This window comes from Haliotis cracherodii, unplaced genomic scaffold, assembly GCF_022045235.1.
Source record: "Haliotis cracherodii isolate W230 unplaced genomic scaffold, xgHalCrac1.p SCAF_6, whole genome shotgun sequence".
Taxonomy (NCBI): Eukaryota; Metazoa; Mollusca; class Gastropoda; order Lepetellida; family Haliotidae; genus Haliotis; species Haliotis cracherodii.
In genome coordinates, this window is record NW_027266319.1 from 27,599,779 (window position 1) to 27,610,341 (window position 10,563).

Below are 10,563 nucleotides of genomic sequence, written 5' to 3' on the forward strand. Positions count from 1 at the left end.
TGGAATACTGTTAAAAGCGGCGTTAAACCCAACTCACTCACTCACTGAGTCTTCCCCCCCCCCCCCCCCCCCCCCCCACACACACACACACACACACATATGCTGGCTAGTTGACACGAATTGAAGGGCCAAGATTGTAGTTGGTAGTCAGTATACAGTTAAACAGATAATCCCAAGGTCAAAATGTAACAAACACAATTCCCCCCCCCCCCCCCACACACACACACACACACAAAGACAGCGCATCCACACACATACATTCACCACAACACACACACACGCGCGCGCGCGCACACACACACACACACACACATATACAAACAAAACCTCACCACACAAGCACACACGCACACACTTGCACTCACACATTTACATCCCTTTGTTCACCCAGACAACCCCTACCCACCCCACCAAATCGCTCACCCTCACTCACCGCCCCACTCCCATGACACAGCCCACATCACCTCTGCTACCGAGTGCGAAATCGGCAACACCGGAAGCGCTCGTTAAATTGCCAACATCATCATCATCATCAACCTCTGCTATCCCTATCCTCAAAAGAAGGGGCGGCGGGAGGATAACCCAGTGGTTAAAGCGTTTGCTCCCCGGGATTGATTCCACACATAGGTAAAAAGGCAGAACCCCATTTCTGATGTTTCCCCTCGTACTATTGCTGGAATAATGCTATAGGCGACATAAAACCCCACTCCCCTACTCACTCAACAGAAAGGGACGCTACATTCCTCCCAACGAACGCTGGGGTCCACCGTATAACACCACGGCACTGTGTGCCCCGGCATCCGACAGTAGTTGCTCTCGTCAACTAGGGCAGGGTCCCCGCGTGACATCCCCCTGGGAAAATACACACGATCGTGTGGGATGTCAGTGTCCCACCTCTGACATGTCTTGCCAGTCTTGGTAATGCTCAGGGTTCCGAGATAGAGCGCTGATGTCGTGTAGCATAGCTCCTCTGAAAAAAAAAACAGACGAAGTTCATGACTGTGCAATAACAAATGGACGCCTCCTCCTCCATTAAAATCTGTTGTATGCGCCTGAAGTAATAACGAGTGCGAACTCGGGTCTACCTGAAGCGCTCATTAAATCCCCACCATGATCATCATCATCAACAGCAGCAGCAGCATCAAATGATTCCTGAGAGGAAATAAATCTCCCGACCACGTTCCTAAAAAGAGGTAACAAGTGCTAGAGCTAGAGATAAGAGGAAACAAGACTCTATTAACCCAAGGAAAATTAATATTGCACAGGGGGAACGGGTGGCCCAGTCGTCTAAGGCGCCGCGATTCACCCTGCAGAGTTACGTCCACGCCAGAAACATATCATTGTGATTTCGAATCGCGGTTCGCCCCGATTATGTTTCTAGGTTTGTCAGAACCATACCCGTGCTCGTGGGCTTCACCGAAGTGGTAAACGTCTGAGGCCTGCATCACTTCGGGCTTTCTTCCCACATTAAGCTGACACAACGTGATATAACTGGAATACTGTTAAAAGCGGCGTTAAACCCAACTCACTCACACATATTGCACAGTTGATTTGCATTTAAAATATGAAAAAAGAAAATGTATGACATTAAAACATGTACATAGGAAAATAAAACACATGAGACTTAATATGTCTTAATGAATACTCGTGGGTACACCATTGGTACAAAAACAATGTGACGATGACCATGAAATTGGAAAGACGTGGGCGTTTCAATCACAGGTTGTCATTTAGTGAGTGAGTGAGTGAGTGAGTATGGTTTTACGCCGCTTTTAGCAATATTCCAGCAATGTCACGGCGGGGGACACCAGAAATGGGCTTCACACATTGTACCCATGTCGGTAATCGAACCCCGGTCTTCGGCGTGACGAGCGAACGCTTTAATCTCTAGGCTACCCGACCGCCCGGTTGTCATTTACAAAGAAAATAAGTGGTCTATAAGTCCTGCCTTCTTAGTCAGCTTTCTGTGCTGTGTAGTTTGGTGAGTCCCGAGTCGTGAGCAGTCTCAATCATTCACCGGCAAATGTAAAAACAATCCTTTAAGTGCTTCATTTTCCAATATCTAAATCAACATCTTTTGAAAGTAAACATGCAGATATCTATCCCGTCAAAGTGAGTTGTGGATGGTAAACACAGTTTAACTATGTAACTAGACGGATGAACTTCAACGGTAAGCTCTGAAAGGACCTGGCTTCGTGGGTTATCGAAATGAAATAATTAATTTTGCTTGACGCGGCTGGGCGAAAGGGTAAAGAACAAGCCAACTAGTGATTGGGAGAAAGAGCTGCACGTCATCATCACAATGACACGCAGTCAGCCAAATCCAAGAGTCTGACCACCTGACCCTTATTAACCGACTGTGACGGCATACATAGGATACTGTGGACTGCCCATGGATACAGGGATGTTATACTCCAGCAAAAATGACTTGAATAGCTGTATTTATCTACCAGATATCTGCCAGGCTGTCTAAGTCCATGACAAGAAAGTGGAGACATGCAGAATACAAAGGTCAACATCACCAGTTTGGCCCGTGAGTCACCGCCTTCTGGCATAAGGCTCAAGGCAGTTTATTACACCCAGTAGTGTGAATTCATACAGGTTAAACATGACCAAGACTAAAATATACATTAAAAAACAACACGCGTGTGCATATACAATATTACGCACAGGGCTTGGCATGACCAGCCGATTGTAAAGACTGGCCCATCTTACCACCTGTTTTGGCGAAGTAAGGGTCAAAGTACACCCAGTAGTTTGAATTCATACAGGTTAAACATGACCAAGACTAAAATATACATTAAAATACAACACGCGTGTGCATATACAATATTACGCACAGGGCTTGGCATGACCAGCCGATTGTAAAGACCGGCCCATCTTACCACGTGTTTTGGCGAAGTAAGGGTCAAAGTAGTGTGTTGGGCAAAGGAACACAGTTCCAGGAACCAGTGCCCCCAACTACCAGACTACCGTCCTCCACCGACAAAGGGGCGCGACCCACGGCAAAAAGGAATGCCTAATGTAGTCGCCTCATACGATCAGCAATGGGGTGTTGAGGATACATTCTACCCCGGGTCCACACGAGGAATATACGTGATGAATGTGGACATGTTAGTGAAAGCATGTTATATACATGATGTATATTGACATGTAAGTGATCGCACACTATATACGTGGTGAATGTGGACATGTTATTGATGGTGAGTTATATGCGTGATTTATTGTGGGCATGTTGGCATGGTCTGTTTATACAGAAGGACAGGTTATACATCACCTTGTTGACATTCATAGCTTCCGTCCCTGTCTCTACATGTTTCGTCCACACCGCACGGCCTGGACGCACAAATACCAACAAGTCTCTGAAAAGAAGACCAACATTTATAGGCTTTGTCGTAGCATGGTTTCTGGGCCGTTGGTAGATGTCAATTTTTTTCTCTCAAGACAGTGTCAATAGTATCGGTTGTATCAGATTCAATTTAGTGAAACAGGCGTAACGTGAAGAGATTAAAGTCTCCACCCGAAAATGTCATCCACATAAACGAATTCTGTTCCTGTGAATTTCCTAACCATGTAATACAAACATGTTGCCTCAGTGTCCCATGTGATTCAATGAAATATGTTTAGGGGTCCATATTGGAACAGGGTAAGTTTCACTCGTTCACGTGAGTATCACATCATACAGCCCAATCTAGCGGCTTAAATAGTTTTTTTCTTGAGATCAGACTGTTCATATAATTTCTATTAACCGTAAACAAAATGGATCGTCATGTTGTACGAACTACAAGCGGCGGTATCGGACGTTACACGGACAACGTGGATACCATGCAATATCTCTACTCCTTTATGTAGGCATCATGTAAGTAAAGGGAACGGAATTGGCCGTTTAGTCATTCATAGGAAAACAAGGTCCATTCTGGCGATGATATGCCAGTTCGTTTGTTGTTCATCGCTGCACTCAGATATAGACAAGCTTCATGACAGCGGTCTGTACACATGCGAGTCTGGTCCAGACAATCCAGTGATTGACATTATGAGCATTGATCCTTCGCAGATGACATGCATCAACCAAATTAGCGAGCCTGACCACCTGATCCCGTTTGTCGCCATGTATGGGTTGCTGAAGACACATTGTACACCGGACCTTCACGGGTGTATTTGGCAGTAGAAGCCATACCGAGACATCCGTCCCTTACCGACCAGGATCCGCTTGAGAGATCTGCCTTGGTCTGGCCACATACCCGTGCTCGCGAAATTAAGCTGACATATACGATTTGAAAATAAGTAAAGAGCCATACATTATTCAGTTATGCCATGGTTATAGTAATATGAAAGAAAAGGGTGGTTATAAACGTTTTACGTATTTAATAACGCCATTACACAACTATCTTCCCGGGGCAAGAGAGTTAACTGACCATAAAAGTCCAGTTTCAACCCTTGCCGAACTAGGCTGGAATTCCAGTGGCTATTATGAGTTATGTCCCTTCTAAGCCTCTCCTATAAACCAATCAGATTCCACCTCTCGTATCACTTGCATTTGCTTCAAACAAAAGAGCGGCGCTCAGTCAAGACGATGTGATCGATAATCAAGGTCTGTATTGTGATAAAACGGGTCTTACATCGCGAAATGCATCAAATCACGTGATCACCTTGATTAAAAACATGAAACGATTTGGAAATATCGGTTGACAACGTGCACATGCTTTGCAAATTCCGCAATCGACCGAAAACTGCACGACAGTTTTCGAACCGGATTTCGGTTTCTTTGCGCGATTTTGATTGAACTATGCGTAGACTCGTTAGTCAAAATATAACTCCACAATACCAGCCTAGTTCGGCAAGGGTGGAAACTGGACTTTTATAGTCAGTTAACTCTCTTGTCTCGGGACGATATTTCACAACTAAACATACCCGGTGCGTTTTGATTCTTCACTACGGATCAGGCCGCCATTGTTCCATCAAACATCATCACTAGTAAATATGCAAATGGACGGTCTCTGAGTTAAAAGCTTGCATTGATAACCTTCCTATTCGCAAGGCCAACCCTATTTCAAGTAATGCAATAAGTTTATGTTTTATTCATACCGAAAGTATACGGTCTATTACACATTTTAAAAAAGACCGGTGAAGATCTGGGGTAGAATAGGTCTTCATAAACCCATTCTAACCGGAACGTGTGGTCAAGCTCGCTGATTTTATTGCTTCATGTGATCGTATCCCATTTGCGTATATCGAGGCTCTATGTGTCAATAACTGGATTGTCTGGTCCAGACTTGATTATTTACAGACCGCCGTCATAGCTGGAATATTGCTGAGTGCGGCGTTAAACAACAAACAAACAAAACAAATCCAGATAGTTAACAAAGGGGTAAGTTCCTCCTTGGGTTGGATGGGGGCCAAACCGATATGGCTGCCAACGGATTACACGTGTACGAGTGAGTGAGTGAGTGAGTTGGGTTTAACGCCGCTTTTAACAGTATCCCAGTTTTATCACGGCGTGTCAGCTTAATGTGTGAGGAAAGCCCCAAGTGAAGCAGGTCTCATATGTTTACCACTTCGGTGAAACCCACGAGCACGGTTATGGTGCTGACAAACCTAGAAACATAATCGGGCAAACCGGGATTCGAACCCACAATCATAGGTTTCTGGCGTGCCCAAGGGACTCAACTCTGCACAGCGAATCGCAGCGCCTTAGACGACTGGGCCACCCGTGCCCCCACATGTACGTGTGACTTTCAGAGGATCTTACTATCCAGAATTCAAAGTTATTCAAAAAGGAATATATTAAAGAGTATGACTACGTTAATGCTTAAGTAAATAGTGTACCAAGTAGTGTTTATGTTAGATGTTTCACTACAATAAGATACGACGTAGACCGCGGCTAAGATCGACGGATGTGAGGTCCGGAACTTGCCTACATTTTCCGGCTGCATAGTCACGTGACACAGCATGTAGCGAATTTGATTGCAACATATTTACAATGGTTGCTTTTAAACAATATTTCTGCATTTGGAAAACAAAACATATCATTGATTTTGACGCAATGCCAATACCTAACCTCACTACTTTTTCTGTAGTTTTGTGTGACACATGGGGAATTTAACTGATGCGAGTTGGCAACGAAAACCATCTTGTGTGGTGTTAAGAAGGTCGGTATGCAGTCCGTGTGTTGTTGCTTGTTGCTAGAAACTGCTAAGGTAAAACAATCGATTATTTGTTCAAGATTCGAGAGATTTTAAGACTTTGTATAAGAAAAAAAGATAGTGTAGTTTACAAAATAATTAGATACAGCATGTCCCAAATAAGGATTTTCTGTCGTTAAAAAAATTAAATTCATAAATCTTTTAAAAGATTAAATGTCAACACGATTACTAAATCTTAAGTAAATATGTTTTAAAATGAGCTATACGAGGAGCTTTGGGGAATAAAACACTTATTTTTAAAGGGAGAGGTATCATATGTGGAAATAATAAGATGTCACTTTATGAGTCGACAGTGCCTTTAAGAAAGTGGTCAAATGTAACATCTGTTATATTTAGGAGAATACTTTCTTAGTAAATTACAAACTATAGAACTGTTTCGGGTTGGGTTGTGTGACTGATTAAAACCCACACTCTCAGAGTGAAACACCTAATCGCCAGCACTCAAAGTACAGCGATCTATCCCACTCAGCTACCGAGGCTGGAAGTCCGACAGGTGGTAGTCTGGATCACGTACTGTGTGTACCCCTCTGATTTAGTGAGTGAGTAAGTGAGTGTGATTTTAGGCCGCTTTTAGCAACATTCCAGCAATATCACGGCGGGGGACACCAGAAATGGGGTTCACACATTGTACCCGTGTCGGGAATCGACTCTGGGTCTTCGGCGTGACGAGCGAACGCTTTAACCACTAGGCTTCCCGACTAAATTTCTGTTCAAAATGTCACAAACAATTAGAATACATTCTGCTACACCTTCATTAACATTATCAGATAGACCGTAGATAACCACATTATTTTCCCCTGCTATATTGTTCCTGATTTTATTTCAATTCCATTCTCAGTCTATTCTAATCTGTCCTCAAGTTTCTTCAAACCCGTTTCGTCACCTGGTCATACTGGTGACATGTGACTCTCTACCGTACCTTGGTGGCATGTGGATCTGTACCATACTGGTGGCATGTGGATCTGTACCATACTGGTGACATGTGGATCTGTACCATACTGGTGACATGTGGATCTGTACCATACTGGTGGCATGTGGATCTGTACCATACTGGTGACATGTGGATCTGTACCATACTAGTGGCATGTGGATCTGTACCATACTGGTGACATGTGGATCTGTACGATACTGGTGGCATGTGGATCTGTACGATACAGGTGGCATGTGGATCTGTACCATACTGGTGACATGAGACTCTCTACCGTACCTTGGTGGCATGTGGATATGTACCATACTGGTGACATGTGGATCTGTACGATACTGGTGGCATGTGGATCTGTACCATACTGGTGACATGTGGATCTGTACCATACTGGTGACATGTGACTCTCTACCGTACCTTGGTGGCATGTGGATCTGTACCATACTGGGGACACAGTCGGATAGTGTAATGTTAGTGACCAAGTTAGGAGCTACCCCGTTGGGTTTAACGTCATTTTGAACAGTATGTTCACGATACATGAATATGACGACGTCTTAGCTTAATGTGGGAGAAAAGTTCGACGTGATGCAGATATTTGCCACTTTGGTGAAACCCAGGACCACGGGTGTGATGCTTACAGACCGCGGTTACATCTGGTAGGTTAACTAGTGACTGGGATCAATGAGTGTCCCATCTCCAAGTAGTGAATGGGTACCCGGTAGGATTAGGTGACATGTGATTGCTAGCATCCGACATACACTTGAGTTCTCTCCATGGAGATAAAAAATGTCAGTGCACATGGATTAATGGTCATTAATTATGGTCCGACACTGACACACCCCTGGAACTCGACCTTGCAAGAGTTGACGCTTAATGACACTGCTTACTTTTATTATTATCATGATTGTCATTTGTATCATTATATTTGTATAATTATTATTACCTACCGATGGCATATACGACGCGCTTGCATGGTTCCAGCCAGAGGCAGACATCATTCCAGAAGGAGCCGTTGTCGAGTTGTCGTAGTTGAGCTCGCATTGTCCCGCTTTGAAGTTCAAGCTGACGCAGCGAGACTGCTGCAAACATGACGTCACACAGTCCTGTAGGGTGAGGGTCTGAAGCACGAGGTAGACTGACCCCACGAGTCTACTGCCAGCCAGGAGCCCGGGGGTGTTAACCTCTCGACTGCATGTCCCCGTGACTTGACTCCCCGTGACCTGACCACACCCTGTCATCAGCTCCACAAGCAACATTGTTGTCAGAAAGGTTTTCATTTTATATCTTCTTCAGATTAATGTTCACACATTTGTCTTGAAAGCTGAGTCTGAAACCCGTTCTTGTTACCTTCCATTCACTTGTAGATATTACAACATCACTATGTTGTGACAATGATTAGTTTGAAAATATATCATTGAAGGAAAATATCACTCCAAACACTCTGTGTCCGTGTTGCCTTCAAGGCTCTGCATGTTTGAAATAGGGCGCTGAGTTGGTCTGCCTCTTACCATGCGCAGAGAACCCGTCATTGATCGTCGTTTTCTGATCCACCTAGAACATCGTTGCACGCATCCAAGACTGACTTTTAATAAATAGGTAAAATATATAAAGTTTAATTCCTTGTGGAGAACATTGGTAAACTAGACGGCATCAATAGCAGAAAGACAACGAACGTGACTATCAGTTCACGCCACAATATAACAGGTCCGTGAAATGACACAAGGCTTGATTGATTTCTGACTTCATGCAACAGTTACTCAGCTTCCAATGATTGATTGTTTTCTCTATACGCCCTGACCTCAAGGTATTACTTTCCATGATCACAACATCTTCCAACTACCCATTTCGTTTCAATGACATACCACAAGCCAGAACCCTTAGCAAGTGCACCTGCGGCAAACAGTGCTGTTGGTAAGGGAGAGTAGTAAGCGCTCAACAGGCATATACAGAATGGAATATTTCGTGAACCTTCACAACCTGTTACCATTCAGACAAGACAGAACCATATCCTTGAACGTGTTATAGTATAAAGCATGGCAAAAGTAAGTACTCGAAAGAGGCAGATTCACTTTCTTCATCCGTGACACAGCGGTTCAGTTTCAATCTCCCTCAGAGCTTGTATCTTCGAGCAAACATGGGAAAGAAAGTCGAATTGCCGCACAGGAGATAGCCATCTCATGAACAGCCGCATATTTTATGAAACAATCACCGTGTTGGTCCAAGAATTAACATGGTCCCCATTGAAAGTATAACGATTCCGTCACCGTCCGACGTCGTTGTTTTCTACGTCAGGATGAAACGTTATCTCGCTTTTAAACACTAGACAATAATCTATGAAACTTCCTACAGGAATAAAGACGCAGTTCCAGTCTTAAACAAACTGACGCCAGGAAGCCAGCTTGTTTGTCAGGTTATCGGTTGGCTCTAGGTGCTGAGACACTATTGACCAATGAGCGTGAGGTTGCCAACGCGCATGTGACGTTACTAATTAAACTAATACCGTTAACAAACATGCCTATTGTTATCCAGCGCTACCCGTGAGATCTGGAATACATCGGTAATCTAATCTATGGCAAATGAAGGACTTCCCACACTTCAAGATCGATAAACAATAAATTGAAGAAAGGACACGATATTTCGGATGTAGCGTTTAGCTTTTCTAGCTGAGATTTCACCTGTACAAAAGTCCCCTAACAATATGGTTTATTTTAATGAGATCTTGTTGTCGTTGCTCAATGACATTCGTATGAGAATTTTTTTGGACATACTTTACACATGTTAATTTTATTAGGGGGGAAATTCTTCATACTTGTGACTAAGAGACATAGTGAGTTTTCATGGAGGGTTCAATGGGTCTTTCTTCGACGACCTAAATGTATAGCAGTATGCTATTGGTATACATACTTTTGTTTCTCATACTGTTCGCGGAGGACATGTTTTATGCTGAGTCAGCTGCAAAAGATATGTTTGGGCGGAGACTTTAAAACTGCGCTCAACTGTGTTGCAAAACGAATATTCCTTAACGTTTTTCTTTACTTATAAATATCTGAAATATCTGAACTTGTACACAGCAGACGTAATTCAAATTAAACTTACCATTTTTATTTTGTTTCAACAAAATTAGTAATGGTACTCCCGTGTCACTGGATTTTCTGGGTCATCGATCACTTGATTGTCTGGTTTGTTTATAGGCTAACGTCGCAAAGCAGGAGTACTGCTGTGCCGCGTCAGGCAAAAAATATTTGTTTATGCAAATTGTATGAATGGCGGGGGCTACCGCTAGGGCAGGACATGTTTTCCTTTTTCGAACACCTGGTGCCATCACTGATTTTCAGTGGTCCATTCATATAATTTCCACTGCTATTTGCCCTTTAAGCCAAGTGGAAACTGTTTCGGTTGAAAATCTAGGCTGGTTATTCTCTTGCATTGACAATTTAT

General features: G+C 43.5%; 1 protein-coding gene across 1 annotated transcript; it reads right to left on the minus strand.

The window, feature by feature from the left end:
- Nucleotides 1-524: 524 nt before the first annotated feature.
- Nucleotides 525-8,402, minus strand: LOC139446077 (plasminogen-like). Its single transcript, XM_071227352.1, has 3 exons — nt 8,073-8,402; nt 3,278-3,362; nt 525-970 (listed from the first exon to the last, which is right to left on the minus strand). The coding sequence occupies exons 1-3, from the start codon at nt 8,400-8,402 to the stop codon at nt 720-722; spliced, it is 666 nt and encodes a 221-aa protein (XP_071083453.1). The 3' UTR covers nt 525-719.
- Between the last annotated feature and the right edge of the window lie 2,161 nt (nt 8,403-10,563).

Bases quoted from the DNA above. Each gene is read 5' to 3' on its own strand.
- LOC139446077 (XM_071227352.1), bottom strand. From the start codon at position 8,402: ATGAAAACCTTTCTGACAACAATGTTGCTTGTGGAGCTGATGACAGGG. The intron at 3,363-8,072 runs GTAGGTAATAAT...TCTTCTTTTCAG, and splicing joins GCGCGTCGTATATGCCATCG to AGACTTGTTGGTATTTGTGC. The intron at 971-3,277 runs GTGATGTATAAC...TTTTTTTTTCAG, and splicing joins AAGCTATGAATGTCAACAAG to AGGAGCTATGCTACACGACA.